The 18,410-nt window shown below is 41.3% G+C and overlaps 1 protein-coding gene across 1 annotated transcript; it reads right to left on the bottom strand.

The window, feature by feature from the left end:
* Window positions 1-10,935: 10,935 nt before the first annotated feature.
* Window positions 10,936-13,772, bottom strand: LOC131294629 (uncharacterized). Its single transcript, XM_058322673.1, has 4 exons — window positions 13,755-13,772; window positions 11,362-11,469; window positions 11,224-11,298; window positions 10,936-11,127 (listed from the first exon to the last, which is right to left on the bottom strand). The coding sequence occupies exons 1-4, from the start codon at window positions 13,770-13,772 to the stop codon at window positions 10,936-10,938; spliced, it is 393 nt and encodes a 130-aa protein (XP_058178656.1).
* Between the last annotated feature and the right edge of the window lie 4,638 nt (window positions 13,773-18,410).

The raw sequence follows: 18,410 nt of genomic DNA, 5'->3' as shown, positions 1-18,410 counted from the left end.
ATAGGACTTTGCAAACCTTTCCTTCTAGGAACTATCCATAAGTACATCAGAATACCGTTGAAGGTAGACCCAGTACAAATGGAAACGCTATTTCAGTCTTAGAGCCGAGTACCAGGGCATTCCTTTTAGAAAAAATGCTGAGCATCCGTCCAACTTAAGAGATGTCAGAAAAAGCAACTGAAATAGGAAGATTGTAACTTCTTTGTAATCTCCTTGACTCTTTTTTTATTTTCAGAAAGGACCGCCTGGCCGTATTGCTCTCCTTGACATTTTGATTTCAGCGGATTTGCAGAACACAGCTAACAAATTCTGTAAACTACTGTAAACTGCTTCCAACTTTTTAATAACAAACCTAGTGTAATTATAATTTTGTCAAATTGTGCTTTCTTCAACATTGTTACTATTTTTGTAACAACAATCATCAATCGTCTATTTCGCATAAAATATTTCTATGACGATTTCTTACCATAAAAAATGGTGGTTTTGTGATAAATGAAATACTATCCTAGCTACCAAACATTATAAAGGAAGTTCAAATTCTTACGAATCAACTCTTTTCATCAGAACATGACCTCAAGCGCCTATCACGACTCTTTTTGTTGATGCATATCCACTTCGCTTAACACAAATTATCAGTATCGCCATGGCAAGCTTACAAACGAGAAACATCCTGGAAGATTAAGCAGATATTGGAAATAGTAAATCAATTTTGCCTTGAGGCTGTTAATCCAATAAATGTATCACACGGACCAACGCCCTTTTGGCATTGACACACTACACACTTCGCGGAAAACCAATGCCGTTCCATCCAACGAATCTGATTTCCACCCTTAACTATCGGCTTCAATCAGCACGCAAACAATCTTTTCACATCGCCCACTGAAGCGTGCAGCATCAAACCCACATGCAACAGTACCATTTCATTAAAATTCAAACAGATTACAGGCTCCAAAAGTGATCGGGCGGAACGCGTCGCCACGTTCGCTAAACACGGCCGAAGGATGTGCCGACTGAATGTTGACAACCGGAAAAACACTCGGCTCGACCGAGTGGGAGCCTGAACCACCCGGCAACAACAACGACGGAAAGGCCCCCGGCAGCGACGTGACTCACATGGCAAACATTCGATTACGGTTGGCGCGTGCAGCGGCTGCGGAATGTGTGGGAACGTATCGCCAGACATTTTCAACACTTCAACGCACATCGCCAGAGTCGTGAAAATGGGCAAAATCGATGCCGGCAGGTCCAAACTACAAGGCTCGTGACATTTTCCAAAGACTAGAGGATGAGAGAAAAAATCATTAACGTACGACACACACACAAATATTCTCTACGCAACACTGTAACGCCATATATTTTGCTGTGGGACAACTTTCCAGAAACTCTGTCGCGCAAAGTTTCCCGAAGTGATCAGATAAGGAAAGATAACTTAGTACCTAGAAACAGGACGTATATGGAAAGCGCTTCCATACATGAGGGCAAACTTCTAGTGGTTGCGGTTGGAACTCCAGGAAAGCCTGAGGGAAATTTGTGGAAGAGCTCGTGTAGTTCCCCTCATATGCGGGTAACCCGACAACGTTCCAAGACACCAAAACCCAATGATGGTACACACTTTACCATCGAAGACTTGGGCCCTCCGAGCAGTTGAGACACTTTTCTTCGACCGCAGAATGGGCTTGTACCAAGTCGTGCGATAAAGCCCATACCGATGCTCCTCTTTCCGCTTCGCTTCCCCCACACGTCCGTTGAGCTTTGTGGTAAGCACCGAGCTTCGAAGAAAGACAAACTCCTAGTACTCTCGGCCACTTGAACTGCGAGAAATTCCGTCCAGTGGTAGCAGGAACTTGGATTTTTCTGGTCGCGTAGGTCACCCTACTGTCTCACCATTACCATCCAACCTGAAGTCGCCGGGGTAAAACTCTTGAGTCCTTTTCAACCAGTCCGATAGAACCGGAAGGGGTTCGGTGCGGACGTCATTGAAAGGAAATCCCAGAAATCACGACTCAAGCCCTGACCTCCCATACAAGAATCTAATAAATTGCATACTTACGACTATGTGGAACAGCATGACCACATTTTCCCGGTAGCCACTTAGAGGCGTTAAAAAAAGTTGAAGGATATTGTAACCGATCGGAATGGCGAAAGACACCAAGAAAATCCAAAAGTTACCGAATCATTAAAATAAACAAACGTCGACTACTCGTCATCGAGTGGCCACTTCAACTCTGTCAACAAAAAGTCCTCCAACGTTGAAACGCAAATGCGAAACGAAATGACTGGAAGCATCTCCACGCCCGTTAATTCCAATGGCTTTTCGGGTTTTACAGCACACCGCATGAAAAGCTTAACGTCAAGGGGGTCTCAGGTGTGTCGTAAATGGTGTGGTACTCCTCCACCGCTACACGCCTTACAACCCGCTCTGGAGTACGTGTGTGGAGGTTGATAAATGTCTGCTTTCGAAAAATTGAGCAGCTCACCTGATCTGGACTGGTCCGCGTCGTTCCATGGAGCAGCGGACTGATGCATCCTGCCAGTGGAAACCGTCGAAGCATTTAATTGCTTCTCATATAAATGTATGGAAGGTGGACTAAGTTTTCATGTTGAAGCTGTACGATGTCATCGACATAATCTTCTGGCGGGAATGAGAGTCATTAAATGTGTTAAGAGAACCCTGTCTTCTTTACCGTAATCCACACGAGTTCGTGGACTTTTTTGCCTTTTTACGATAAAAGTAATTAAGAAGGATGGAACAAATTGCATCTTCTGCAAAAACTACTTTCCTTCTGAAACCGAATATCCAAGGATTTGATATACATACAACAAATTGAATTAAATTTCTTGTAGAATTAATTTAATTTCAGCATGTTAATTTTCATAACAGTAAAATTAGGTTTGATAGAATACGCTGTTTTTAAACTGGCAAGCTAGCAATAACACTAATAAATCTTCGATTCTTGATTATTGAATATTTATTTTGAGTACCGGTCTTAAAAACATGATTCTAGTCATGGTTTTACAAATCGTTACTTTCATGCACTGAAAACAAAACCAAATGAATCGAAATGAGCATTGTGTGATGTGCATATTTCTTCGAAAAAGTTACCTTCCTCCTAAGTTCTCCCTCTTGTTTCATTTTCGTTCTGCTGAAACGCTAAGAAACCTGTTACTTCCTTGCTTGTTTTATGCCCGCCTTACTAGCAAGCATTCTGCTGAAAGGTAAATTTGAACTTTGCGTGACTTTCGACAATGTAGGTTGTGACACATTAACGAAATGGTCACGGTTCTCTTGATTGGGCGCCAAATTCTTCGTGCCCGCTTCGTACAGGACACGTTGGAGTTTGGTGAAGAATCCCCTCAGGAAAATCTTGCTTTCTCAAGGTAAACGCTGGCGCTGAACCGGGTGACGCAAACCATAAGGCGTACAAAATGTGTCATTAACTTGGCTAATGAAGCTGTTAATGTGATAGCAGGCAAAAGATTGCAAACGGTGACTAATGGATTGTGGGGCAAATTGATTGTTGGCATATATTTGAGTGGCAATAATGTCTGACCGACTGCAAGGGAATAATCTCACCCGTTAAATCCGGAATTCCCCACATAACGAGGATATTTCGAACTTAGCAACACCTGACCAACGGTACCTGCTTGAAACTGTACATTTTAGAAGTTTTCAGAAAGGAAATGCTTTTAAGTACCTTGGGTCAAACATGCATCAGCTTATCCAAATGTATAGCACTTATTGAAAAAGCTTCTCAGAACATCCGCAAGAATGGCATAAGGGTCGTATTGCTTCTCATGGTGAAGTCTAATTCCTGTTCAGCAAGTTGCTTTGTGGAACGTCTGTAGTCAAGCGGGTTTTAATTATAGACCATTTCTCGATAGGATCGATTCTGCAGCAGCCCATGTTCAGTGCAACTAGAAGGAATCTACTTCATTCTGTACAGCTACAGATTGAAAACCAAGTGGAAATCAGAAGGAGTATGAAGGAGGAAGCTGCAAAGGTAGAGCTTGAAGCAAGAAGTTATCGAAAACAATCTTCCCTCCATGAAGGTTCCTCTGTACAATCTGTTGGTCCCTCATTTCTGGATATGCTTCCTCCAAAGGTGTAAGCTGGACTTTTGTACACACAAGAGAAACCCATCTCAAACTTTTCCGTCTTGTTCTGGCTCGCCCAGAACGTACCTTGCAAAATATCAGTACGACTGAGGTTTATAGCTCTACAAAGCATACCGATCCAAACCGTCAGGCGCCTGAAACTTCTATTTCCTGGACAATGCATCTTGTTCTGCCAGCTACGGATAAGGAACGTTACCAGAGAACCAGTCCGAACGACAGCCGAACGATTGCGCCGCTCGATGACGAAACTTTGGTAGTTGCAGCAGATGACTAGACCTCGCCATTGTTTCCTGTTCTGATCCCTTTCTAAGAAGGTCCAACTTTATTTTTTCTAGTTTAGAATAGAAACAAATGTTTCAAAAGCTCTAAACTTCTTCATTGCTGGTTTCTTCAGGGAAGAGACGAAATAAACAAACAAGGGCTTATCAAGTTTCAGTTTTACGATACGGCACGTCCTAGATTGATTGTAAAATATACAGTACGTGTCTTAAAACGGATGGCTTTTGTTTGCATACGCACGTGTGCGTTGATAGGAGATATGTTTTATTTCGAGTTGAAATCGTTAAAAATGTTCACTAAGCCTGTATTGCCAAAGAAATGCCACACCCTATATACCTAAAATTAAAGACAATCATCAAATTGCATTTGTATTATGCATACTGATTAACCAGAAAAAAACATTCGATACATCAATGGGAACTTTCACGTTGCTTGGTATCGTCCTGCTAATAATCGTAAAAGAAACACATATAGAACATCGTTAAACACAGTCTCGGTAGATTAGCCAGGCCCAAGTCAGGTGTGGTGCAAGTGTGAAAGAATTGCTTGCCAGAGGATAACAACCACCATTTATGGCACAGATAAAAATACCCTTAGCAAAGAAATCAAACGCACGGCTTATGGCACCCTCCAAAAGAGCGGTTTCGGCGAAGAATGACAATAAAACGATTGTTTTCATGTCTCTAAATAAATAAGCTACGCAAAACAAACAACACCACGGGGAAAGACCTTTTTTGAGGCGCAAGACAGTGAAAACACTCCTTTTAAATGTGGAGTAATCGTTTGGTCAAATATCCAAATAAAATGCTACTTGTTCGGGGCGTTAGATGGAAGAATAGCTTGAAAAAATACTACTTGAAACATTCAAATTTAGAGACACAGGACTTTTGTCCTAGCAGGAAAGTTGGTTTGCCAACTTAAAAAGCACGCTTTAACAGAAGACTAAGCCATCTTTATTTGAAAGCTCTATAATCATCCTTCTGATTGTAACCAAAACAAAAAGTCCATGACATTCTCGTAGGGCATAGTCTACAATTGGCCCATTTTTCCCTGTCCTCTACGAAAATCCGTGAGCTAAAATTTATGGTCACTTGCGGCTGTGTGTTGTGAGCTGGTTCCACCGAGGACTCGCGTGGTTTGGTTTGCTGGTCGGATTTATGGCTCTCAGGTGTGTTTGTTGCCGAAGTTTCCGACCAGCAACGTTGTAGCACCCAGCACTGATGCGACTGCTAGTAAATATTTTACGACATAACGTTACGCCTCGCACTGTTAGGAACCGAGGAACATGGAAGTGAGGGAGAGGATGGACGAAATTAAAGCAAACCTGAATTCAATAAAAAATGAGTGGTGAAAAATTTAAGACGAAAACCAACCTGAACGGAGAAGGAAATAACAAATCCATCAAGAGCCATCAACAAACTGCAGTGGTTTTTCTCCTCCTGAGACCTTCTTCCAAAATGTTGCCATGCTTGCAAAACTTACATTAGGATAAAATCATGCAGGGTCCTGAGCTCGGCACGGGAACGGAAGCGTTAACAGCTTTTGCATGTCACTTGTTTGTCTAACGTTCACCACCACCGTCGAATGGTACATCACATCGGAAAACTCGCACCTCGCACTCGGATGTGCCACTCACGGGGCATGGGTTGTTGTTGTTTACTTTCGACCTTTCTCGATGTTTGTGTTGGTCGATTTCGGTTGTTTATTTGTTTGTTCTTCTTTCCGTTTTTTGCTTGCCCTTCGGCATGTAAATTGGTTATGTTTCGGTTTTCCACCTCACTGCTTATATTTAACGAAAACAAGTAAATTCCACGTGACCTGAAAATCCTCTTTTCTCTATACACGCACCGCTGTAAAACACACAGCCACTTTTTAATTAGTTTATCCTGTTTACTGATACCGTTGAATGTGATTCATATTGACATTTTCTTACTTATTTAAAACAATTTTGTTTAGCATTCATTTGCAAAGCACTCGATATATTCGCAGCAACTTTTCAGCACTTTAAGGTTAAATATGAAGAAACGTGGAAATTTTTTCACTTTTTAATCCTTCATCTGGTTTCTTAATATCCTAAACCTCTAGGCACCAAACACATGGATGCTCCTTTCAACGGGAACAAACAATAAACTCACTGAAAAAAATGATCTTCTCGTAAGGGCACGACGGGCTGATAGATGATTCAATTTCGAACCCACCAGGCGCCTCCATCGTTCCCCTCCCAGAACGAGACCGTGAAACACTTCAATAAAATCCTGTTCTGCTTCCAACGGGGAGCAGAAGTTCAACACTTTTGTGCCCATTATTCCTCCCATCTTGGCAAACCGAATTGACGAAGGCAGTACGAGGCAAGGAAAGCCTTCGGGTAAAGATGCCAGACGAACAGTTCGTTAAAAGGTCACTCTCTTCAGTCATCACTGAGCAGCGACTGAAACACTCTCACTGGGAACATTTACAACCACAAATCCATACTTACACTCACACAAATATCAATGCTCTGAATTTTTGTCTGCTACTAATAGAAGCACTGACATGATGATCGAACCAATTAAATTATAAAATCGGTGTATTAAATCTATTCACTGTAAAATACACTCAAGAGTACACAAGGTGCTAAAGTTAACACCATTAAAAAGTTAACACCATTTGAACTTAAAGTTAACACCATTTGAAGTTCACTCATTTTTTCGTTTGATAAAAAAGGAACGAGCGAATCCCCCGCCGCTTCGTTACCACTCTATCAATTTTGATTCAAGTATCTCACTTTAATAACACCGACAACAACAGCGGGCGAACAGGACCATGTACGATGGTGAGTTGTGGAAGCTTTCCTATCGGACCGAAACTGCGTCTTGCGGATCGCGTCCTATCGCCACGAGGTTCACCGAGCAACTGAACTGTCCAAAGGATTCCACTCCGACATCCAGGCATGCAATAGCGCTCCCGGTGGGCTACTCGCGTAACGTCTCGTAACGTTTGGCAGGCACGCACCGCACGTGTTGTTCGCATTTCCAATGAGACTGGAAGAACAAGGATGTGCACTGAGTGTTCACCACACGTGTTCGTCTTTCCAGCGAGAACTGATGCCTCGGTGAGGAAAAACGATGTTCAATATTTCCACTTGAAGCACTCGGCACTTCGTTTGTTTTAAAGTTTCCAGTCGACACGTTTCCCCTTGTGCGCAGCGTGAGTTCGGAACGAACGACCAAAAAGAAAGTGTAAGTGGAACAGCTGTTGTACGTTTGGTGTTTGGTGACCCACAGCTTGACCTTTAGAGCAAGAAAAGCATTGAGAATTTTGTTTGCTTCTATTTCCGCCCAATCTCAGCGAGTATTTTGAGTGCTTCCAGCCCAGACTGTTGCGGCAGCTGAGGTGTTACTCATGAATGGAACGTCACTCATAGTCGTAGCCCTTTTTACACCAGAAATAGAAGAAAGAAGAAAAGCTTGCCATACATCTTGCCAAGTAAAAAGCAAATGACCAGTAATCAAAGCACATAGACTGGCTATCTCGTGTGATTGGGTAAGTTTGAGTTACCATCCATTTTGCTTTGCGAAATAAGTCTTATCCGAAAACAGCAACGTTATAACCATCGAGCTTGTACAACATTTGCCATTAATTCTGCCACTTATAAACGCACCCCATCGTTAATTTGCTTCATTAAGCTTTATGCTGTGCTCCAGCGAAACCAGTAAGCCCAATCGGAGACCCATCCTTAAACGGAGTTCCACGAATCATTCCCGGGACAAGCGTTTGGTTTTAATGGTACGATTTATAACCGATGATCAATAAAGCACAGTCCTGGGGCTGTGCTGTCGATTAGTTGGCCCAGTCGTTAAATCGACAGCTTGCTTGAAACGTCTGCATTCCTAATTGGGCCAACTGAAGTGGTCACGTAAAGCATTTTAATGAATTACACGCATAGCGCACTTCCGTGCGGATATGCATTCGTCAGTTAGTAAAAGTAGATTTGTTGTTTCTAGTGAGCGTTTTTGTGAACTGACTCCGACTTTTCATTTTCACTGTACAAATAGATCATGTCAACAGTCAAATAAATGCCTGCAGCAATTGTATTGTATTTGCATTTGTGTATTTTTCTTGTATGCTCCAATGCATTCAACTGCCGTTCATTTCAAACCTTTTGGCATAAATATTTAACGCAAGCAAACATTAACCTATTTTTCCGGTAAACATTGCTTCCGTATTGCGAAAACCACGAAACCCATAGGCGGTAGAGGAATAAAAATCAATCAATTCAGTGTATGTGACTTGCTTTGTTCCTTTGATTGGGCTGCTAAATTATTGATGCGTACTGTGCACACACAACTTGGCAAATAAACTGCAACCATGTTTAATGGTGCACCAAATGGGTTTCCGTTTACGTTAAACCTGGCGCAATAATTGATTTGTCAACTGATTTGTAAATTGTGCCGTCAATTTGTACCTTTGTGTGCCTTTAGTGGTATGTAGGTGGATGGAAGCAACATCTTGAAGCCATGTTATGAATAAATATTAAAGTTCTACTTCGCCGACCGTTTTCCATAAAGACTGCATGCATAAAATTCAATTCAAAGATGCCCGTTACCACTATCAAATGTGTACCCAATTGAAAAAATTGTGTGTGATTCCTATGTACAGTGATTTTCACTCTACTCCAAAACTTGTTTATCCGTAACTTTAAACATTTCAGCTTATTGAATTCAACAAACTCATGCACAGGCTCAAATGAGCAAAAAAGATTCACAACATAGGACACAGATTTTACTCCTGCCTGTTCCTGATCCGTACTCCATTGCGAGCAGCTTTTTGTCATCATCATTATCATAAACCAGAGTGGACACTGCTAGTGGCTGGTTAATGTTTCTTAACCCATAAAAAAAGAGCTGATTCCTTCCTAAAAATAGCTTACTACGTTTGCTTGCTCTCTCTCTTCGTTTGGATCGGAAGTCAACCATATAGTGGCAGCTTGTACTGCAGCTCAACCAAACACTGTCCCGCCTCGGTTTGAGAAAATGAAAGAGAGAAAAAGAATTTCTACACCAGGGAAAGATGGCCGAACTGGGATGGAGGGATGGGAGGATGGAAGGAAATAAAGTAAACGATATTCAGCCACGAGCCTTCATGAGCACGAGCGGCAAATCTATTCACCGGAATCACGTACTGCCACTAATGGTCCGCTCGCCACTCGATTGTCACCGGTCGATAATGTTGTAATCTTTATATTTGGCCCTTCGTTCTTTGTCTATCTGCTAGTGCCATCCCTGCCAAGGTTGAATTCGAAAGGGGTTAGTTTACGTGTGGAGCTACATTAATTATTTATTTTCCTTGTCGTTAATGAGAACTAGGTTGAGAAACGTTTAAGTAAAATATCTTTCCCAGAAATAAGTTGATATTATTATTATGTTTAGCTCTTTAACAGAACGTTACAATGAATCGAACACAAGTGAACTATTAAAATCAAAGTTAAATCAAACTCCACGCAAACCCGAGGATGAAAAAAGTTATAAAACAAAAATTTAAATAAATCAAATGCGTTGGTACAAAATCAACTTCTGTTACGATGCGTGACGATGCATTTACCCACATACACGCACACTAGTTGCACAGACTGGCAACGTGTTGCAGCTCTGCTTCGTTTTGCACGCTTATATTATACATACAAATTCTAATTTAAAAAAATGGATGAGAAATGTTTCTGAATCACTTTTAATTAAGTTATAGACTTTAAGCATACAGTATAGAATTTAAAGTTATTTTGCACCAAATTTTCAATGCACAACCTCAATATACGCATTGGTAAAATAAAGTCTTATTGGTTGTCTACATCACTTCAATGTTTGAATAAAATTTAAATTTCAAATAAGGCTACCACACAGACGTTTGAAATATCAAAGAAATGTAAATCATGCCCCTTTAGAGTAACATTTTCGATGATGAATAACCAACGAAACGCTAATGAACATCTCGGTCTACTGATTGTTGAATCATCTAAAACCACCAGTTTTGTTTTTCTTTTAATCATTTTTTTCCTCATTAACCAACGAAACCGCACCGCAGACTGCAGTTTCTCGTCAGCTATCGTCTTTTTTGCTATTGTACTATGCATATTCGAGTAAAAGTTTTAAGCCCCCAGACCATTCCCTTGTGCTCGAACAGAGATGATACCGAACACCGGTGTATTTCAACCATGCCGGCGATGATGAGCTCTCGATGCTTACCTTCAGATTAATTACTTTTGATAGTCATGTTTGGGCGCTCAAGTTGTTTCAATTAACTCTTGTACAGTACGTTGTTCTGTGAAAAATATGCTCCTCAATGTTTTTATTCACAAATCACCTTGCTTTCGGACCAGGTTAATCAAGGTGGAAGAGGTCTCGTTTGCGTCATTAAAAATCATACCACGTCAATCACAGATCATTCACTTATGTACAGTGTGTTGTTGGATGAGCAAATTTACATATAATAATTACAATTACGAACAATTTCGTATCGCACTCGCCATCAGCGTGCGACTCGGAAGCCGAAATGAGGATGGTCAGCCTAGTTCTTGATTTCATTTTTCTTCGACAACTCGGCGACCGCCTCCTCCTCTTCGCCATCCACGTTGACGTTGATGTTGCGCACGTTGTTGCCCGAGGGAGCCCGGAAGTTACTGCCGGAACCGGCCTGCTGCAAATTTCCGGCAATACTCTGCACCAGATCGTTGACGGCCTTCAGCGTCTGGATTGGGATCTGTTGGAAGGAAAAGAAGAGATGAGGGAACCGGAAAGTGAGGCAGTGGACAAAGGTAACTGTTGACACATTCTGAAGCGCACTAGAGGTACATACGTTGAAAATGTTGTCCAATATGCTTGACCGCGGCTGGTTGATGTTTGCACTTTGGTTTACAATTTTACCGTCAGCCTGGAAAATGTGGTTTAAGTTAGATCTACGAGTTCGGGTGAGCTTGGACGCATTTAAGCTTACCGAATCGTCCGCCTCGATAGCCGGACGAGCGCTGCACGGTGTGATGGATAGCAGCGCTACCAAAACCATAGCCATGGCACCGAATCGGAGACATTTGCTGAGTGTTATCTGGAAAATAGAAACGATGCGTAAAATGCGTCGGCAGTGGTACCATAAATAGTTCATCTATAATTTTGGTTTTTCCAAGTACGGTAAATTCAGAACATTGTACACTGAAGTGGAAAAAGGCATCCGTTACGGTGAAAAATTTTGTTATGAATTAACTGCAATTATTTAGTGAGGTACGAAAATTAACTTCATCCGCTAGAAGGTAATTCGGTGTAAATTTCATAAATAGGTGACAGAAAATTTTTAGATGAGAAAAGTTTCTCTCAATTATTCATTCTCTATCGACAAACACTTTTTGTCGGATGAAAACGAAATAGCTCGGCATCAAATCTCCTGCGTGTTGTGAAACGTTCTGTAATTCTGCGTTCGAAAGTTTTAGTTTTTGGTTTTCCTTTCAATCAAGTAACAACAACAAAAACCAACAGTGCTGAAACCCATTCTCAAGCACCATTTACCTCCCAATATGGTAGCCCGAGGACAGCCAGCTGGGACACGATAGTGGTAATTTTTTCCGGACAATTAACTTTCCCTCAAACCACACGCAGCATTTCGTGTCATTTTGGAAAATTAATTTCTCCCCTCGAGTAGTTTTACTTTTTTGCGACAACGTTGGCGCAAAGGCAACGCCACGGATTCTGGGAAAAAATGACAGTGAAATCGTAAAAAGTTTCAACCCTGTTCCGCCACACTGACCGAGATTTTATTCGCTCGGTTTTGACGTTTCGGGCGGATTGCCGGAACTCGACTGGCGTTCATTTTCACGCTACAGCTCAACCGCAAACAAATGGTCTGCTATAGCCACCGAGCCACGGGATAAGCCCGGACTTCCGATTTGTTCCGATGAAACATTCTGTGCTTTGCTGGTTTATGTTTTATTTTCTTTTTGCAACAGTTCGTAACCACACTTCGGTTTGCCTAGGAATACATCACCACTGGCAATAGTGATGCAGGGCAAGGGACTTTACACTCGCACCACCAGCAAATTATGTGGCTGTTGAATTGATATCCTCAAAGAAGAGAGTGGCATCAAACCGGATGAATGAAATATGCCTTTGTGCCTGGGAAAACGGATGCGCTGTAAAACATTACCCAGCCAAAACCTACATGCAAGCAATTGAAATTTCGAACGGATGCCGTAGAATACAGACAATTTCATAAACTGCACAGCTCTATCGAGCTTACCCCAAGCGAACCAACGGGCCTCAATTCTGACGGATGATTATCCCTCCATTCGATAAAGAATTTTCTGATCAATTAATGTAAAAGGATGGAATTGTACAACACAGTTCATGGAACAATGTAAACAAAGCATATGTTTTGAAAACTCATATGCCTTACACAAATAACTGGCATGCGGATATCGCACTATTTTACGACCAGTTAAGCATACAAAATGTTAAGAATGCCAACCTACGTAGATATCGTGTTGTAACAGTCTGTTTTCTTGTTACGAGCATTTTTTTTTTCTTTTGAGAGAAAGGCTTACTTTGAAACACGAAACTTGAACGAGTGTACTAGATACACACACTTAAAGCTCACAAGAAATAAAGAAAAAATGAAACACAAGCAAACATAACGTAGCAGAGTCAACATCACATTAGAAATAAAATTATCTCACATTCATATTCGATTATTTCGTTAACTAAGTATTCTTTAACTTGTTTCTACACTTTCATACGTTCATAGAATTCGATGCAAGACTCCTCGATATTTAAAAAAAGAGAAATAATAAATATTTTAAAAAGTGTATAGAAAACAAGTGTAATTTAAACAGTGTCTTAAAATATAGGTTTCCTAGAAAATGCATTGATCAATGGGTTTCTTATGAAGTTAACTCTCTTGCGATCATTCTGTCCAATGTGAGATCACCGGTTTCACTATTTAACTAGGTTGTTTTTGTGCACGCTATCCAAATTAATAAATGGCTTTTGAAGGCAGATTTAAACAACAGCCCCACCAAAAGCGATGCAAGATTTGCGTTCTCCCCGGGCAGGAAAAAAGCCACCGGGTGACTCATTGACGTGGCTAGACATTTTACCAGATGTTCACTGCATAATACCCCAAAATGGAGGCAAACAAATCGAGTCACCTAGATATATGAGTAACGGGTTCACAGATTGGAATAAAGGTATAATTATCTGTTGACTTTTCTTAACCTTCGGTTAACACGTGACACATAAAAAAAGAGTAAGAGGAACTAAACTACATCACAGCATCTGTTGTGCATACGCTCAATTCGTCGATCCAATAAAGAACCGTATAATACACCGTTGCATTTCACTCACTTTTGCTTGATGAACCATTATTGTGATTTGTACGATCAATCCACACAAGAAACACTTTAGAAGAACGCGACTTGGACGCACAGTCAAGCGACGAACTTCGCGATGGGTGGAATTGAAAAGCGAAAGTTGCTCAACGAAGCCGAACCGGAATCTGGTTTGTTTGCGCCCGTTCGCTTGCGTACCGGTCTGAGGAAGGTTGCCGGCTCTAGATACGACCGTAACGTGCGGTTGGCTCAACGACGACTGGCAGACTGTGGCGTGCAGCGAAGTTGGGTGAATGTTAAACTTTAGCCAACTTGATCTTTTTGCCCCCTCTCTTAGTGCCAATGCTTCATCGTGCTGTACACGTCTTGCGCAGCATGCGATGGTCCGATGGCTCTCTATGGTCTGTCTTATGATAGTGGGGATTGAGGGATTTCAGTACGCTTGGCAGTGAATGTGCATCGGATCGCAAATAAAGGACATGTTTATGTTGAGCAGTGCATGTGTTCCTAAATCTAAAGATTGTTAGTAAACCATTAAACGACATTTTTATTAGATTTCATATTTGTTTAGCTACAGTATTAAATGAAGCAAATAAAAAAATTAGAAACCATCATATGAGGAAAAAATGTATGAGACATCTGCTTGATTTAAATTGTTCTTTGTTCCACGTTAAGTCAATTGCTGACCAAGTTCCCCTCGGAATGGTTCACTAGTCCAGCCTGAATTGAAGCCCATCAAGCCAGCATCAAGAAAAGTAAGAGCACCAAGAGCCTCGAAACCCGGTAGAAACAAAGAAAAAGTCCAACTTGTTGCTGCAATGCCACCGCCGGCAATCACAACTTGCCATATTGCTAGCAAAACACTTCCAAAACGGGTTACAGACCCATAAAATAAGCTACCTAAAGGTAACCTAGACCGTTGCGTGAGAAAGAGGTGAAACGAAGTCTCCAATGGCCTAGCACCTGAAGCAAGGAAGGGCTCCAAGCTACGATGGTTCACTGCTTGATGGCGAGCCCAATATTCCTAGAATGCTTTGCCAGTTCCGAACGGTTGAACGCATTGCAGGGCGTTCGTGGAAAAACCCCTACGTTCGATACGCATGGCCTTCAAAGAACCAATCCATCGAGAAGCCTAAAAGGTGATTTCTTGGATGAAAATTTAAAAAAAGCTCTCTTAAAAACTCTTACAATCTTCAACATAAATTTGAAGATGATTACCTTACCAGCTTCCATCTGTAGCATGAATATCGTTCCAGTACAACAAACACAACCCCGTGATAAAATTCTCACGATGCAGCTAGCAAGATTAACTAATGAAATGTATGTTTTTAGTGCTTAAACCAGCTGCAAAAGGTCGTGCGATGTAGCATCAGTTTGATGAGAAAAGAAAATTAAAATACTTGCTTCCAGTGTGCTTTGAAGCGTTTGCCCTTGAGGTTACAAAGGTAAAAATCCTATACGCTATAATTAAAACAAATACACACACATAAGAAATATGATGTTAGCTCTTTAAATATTGACAAAAAATACGTCATCGGTCAACAAAATAGTTCTTGCTCAAATAAAAAAATATTTAATAGATTTTGAAATGTCATAGCCATCACGTTAGTGTGATTGTACAAAATGAAAAATTAAAAACCGAAAACAGAGTTCGATAACGCAAGAAAACCAATTTTTCTGGCTGCATGTTGTGACTTCGCTTCAAAACATGGTTCACTCAAGCTTCCATGTAGTTTAACTGACACGCGAGCTCAAAGAATATCCATTAAAAACCTATTACATCACCGTTTAGAGTTAATTATTTACCACACCCTTCAACATGTAAGCTATAACTGTTGCAGAAGAAAACTCTTTGATGCCATTCTACGCTACTAGCTGCACATCAACCGTTCGGGCTAACTAACCATAAATTGAACATAAAACATTGAAAAAAAGAAGAATCGTCACGCGCTGCAAGTGTAGTTTGAAGCAAAAGGTAACTAATTGGTAATTATCGTGCAGTAGGGTAACCGTCGTGCGGTTCATGCTGTGATCAAACGTACAATTTCATCACGGTAATTGAAATTATTTCATCGACATTGACAGGAACTGAGGGTATTTTAAACGTTATGGTTCAGCTAACGCAAAGTAAAATAACTTTATATAGCACATAAAAGATCCAATATTATATTTAGAGGCATTCAGTCAACAAACAGTAAAGTTAACAATATAATGTTGAGTAACATTTCAAACCGCCCCTCAAACTTCCGGTGGATCAAAACGACAGGATCGAGAAATATTGCGAGTGTATAGTGAGGAACACGAGCTCTTCTCATATGCGGTGGGTTTGTCTCTGTATTGTCGACCCACCAACCGACCCAATGGTACACAATCACCACGATTATCGTGAGTCACGAGCATCGACGCTGACCAACGGAAAACCGGTCGTCTGTGGTGTAGGTTAGTTTTGCATCGGTCAAACAGTGGTTTGACCAGTCGCCCGGTTTGTTTACTTCCCGCTTTCCTGGCCAGCACGCACTTCGCAGCAAAGGGCACGATAAGCAACTCCCCAAGCCATTGCACTCGAATACACACACCTCCGCGGAACGGTTGACGTGCCCCACAATGGTGGAACCTAATTAGCGGGTGGGCTCACCTTTGGACTACTAATTTGCCGGAACAACAACGAACCGACGGTATCTTGTCGACTGGCCAGTCCAGGTCGGGTGTTATCAGATTATCTCGATTAAATAGCTCCCGAATGCCGCCTTCAGCGTGGTTAATGGCGGATGTCGGGTGGTGACAAGCAGTTGACAATGCCAGGCGCAATGCGTGGCGTCATGTCAGCAAGCGAAGCACGTCTTTCGCATTTCCCTAGCGTAAGCTCCATTGAAATGAAACAGGATCCTGGAGAGATTTAGTATTCGCCTCCGGAAGAAGCTAATTTGGGAACTAGAAACAATCTGACTATAGAGAAACAGACTGCACATAATCTCTCAACCACAAAGCACAAGACTCTCTAGAGGCTGTTGATTGACTCTAAGTCGCGGTAGGTTACTAAATTATAATGCCCTTTCGGAATTGAGTAAGTTCTCTGGTATCGGTACTCTACTCTCTAATTTATTAATTAACCTTTGCTAAAGACAGCGCGTACGAAAATCTTTTGATAATATATTTTGAAAGATAATTTGAACATTGAAATGCGTAAATAAGTAAATTATTTATATTGAAAATTCCAACAGAAAAGCTATCGAACATTTTAAGACAAATGTAATGCGTATATGTGATACTTATATTTGCAAACAACCATTCCGTTTGAACCAATTCCTATGCTAAAACAAACCGCCAACGCCATCATTCCGTAAAAGTGGTAGGCAATTTGCTGCCGGTACGTGCCTTTGGAAAATAAACCCAAAAACACCATAAGGAACGCGCAACCATTTAGCAGTCTATTTTTCCCAATCATGTTGTGGAGGCAAATCGAACCCAAATCAACCGAACGAAAGCTCGCACCTCCTGTGTCCGTGTCTGGCGATGAAAGGAAGAACAAAGTGAAATAAGAACAACCCACAACCCATTAACAAAATTTTTACGGCATTGAACGTTTATTTTTAGCCTCAGCTGCCCCATCAATCAGAGCAACCGGAAAGAGGCGCCTCAACTCAAGCGAACATCTGATGCTGAAGAAGGGGCCGAATTATTTATTGTACGGTTTCTTTTATTCCAGATTGTGACTAAGATCAGCCATCTCTTTAAAGGCACGAATAGATTAGCGATGGTTTTTACGCCTGAGGTGATATTCATTATTCGGTGCCTTAAAATGCTCAACCAATTAATTAAGCTCCCAAGGCCAAATAACCAGAAGAACACAAAACACAAACATCAAAACGATATTGAAATTTACTTATCACAAAGCTTACAGTATCCACCAATTAACCTTTTCCATGGTAATCATATGATGTTTCAATATATTCACTTAAGGCCAGTTAAGTTCATATTCATAAATCAATGGTACAAATCATACTGGGTACATAAATTGAAGGATTTCCACAAAAACGAATCAAGTTCAAACCGACCAATTAAATACTAACTGAATTTTGAATGTTGGTTGGTGAAATGATCATGTAGAGTCATATATCATTCTTGAAGCTGTTATTAAATATACAAAGTAATAAACTTCATCCATCTGCACGCGTACCCCGTTATGTTCGATTTATGTGAAACACACTTTTTCAACAGCATTGGTGAAAGAGCAAAGCGACAAAACGGCATAAGTCATCCGTCACGCGATCGGAGTTTATCGGGAAAAATTCTATCCATAACTCCATCCACCTACTGGTGTGGTGTTTTGCATACGCAAATAGGCCAATAAAATCAGGATCACAACCGCGATGTGGTCGAGCCATCGTGGACACTTTTCTCCGCTAGGAAGGTCTTATCGAAGTGTTCGCGGCTGTGCCGCAAATAAAACCACGCTGTGCGTTCGCAAACACCGTAGATTTGGAGGATTTTTAAGAGTTTCGACGTGTCCGTGGGGTTCTCACGGCCCCGAAAGGATGCGCAAAAGCACAACATGACAAGTTGTGCCAACAACGGCCCTAGCATTTATATTCGCGCCGGTTCGCGTTCCGGGTGAAACTGATTGAAAACTGAGCTTCTCCCGGCGACATAATTTGATAACTACCGCACCCGC

The sequence above is a fragment of the Anopheles ziemanni genome, chromosome 2, assembly GCF_943734765.1.
Source record: "Anopheles ziemanni chromosome 2, idAnoZiCoDA_A2_x.2, whole genome shotgun sequence".
Taxonomy (NCBI): domain Eukaryota; kingdom Metazoa; phylum Arthropoda; class Insecta; order Diptera; family Culicidae; genus Anopheles; species Anopheles ziemanni.
Note: the sequence above shows the minus strand (reverse complement) of the source record. Positions and strands in the feature narration are given on the sequence as shown.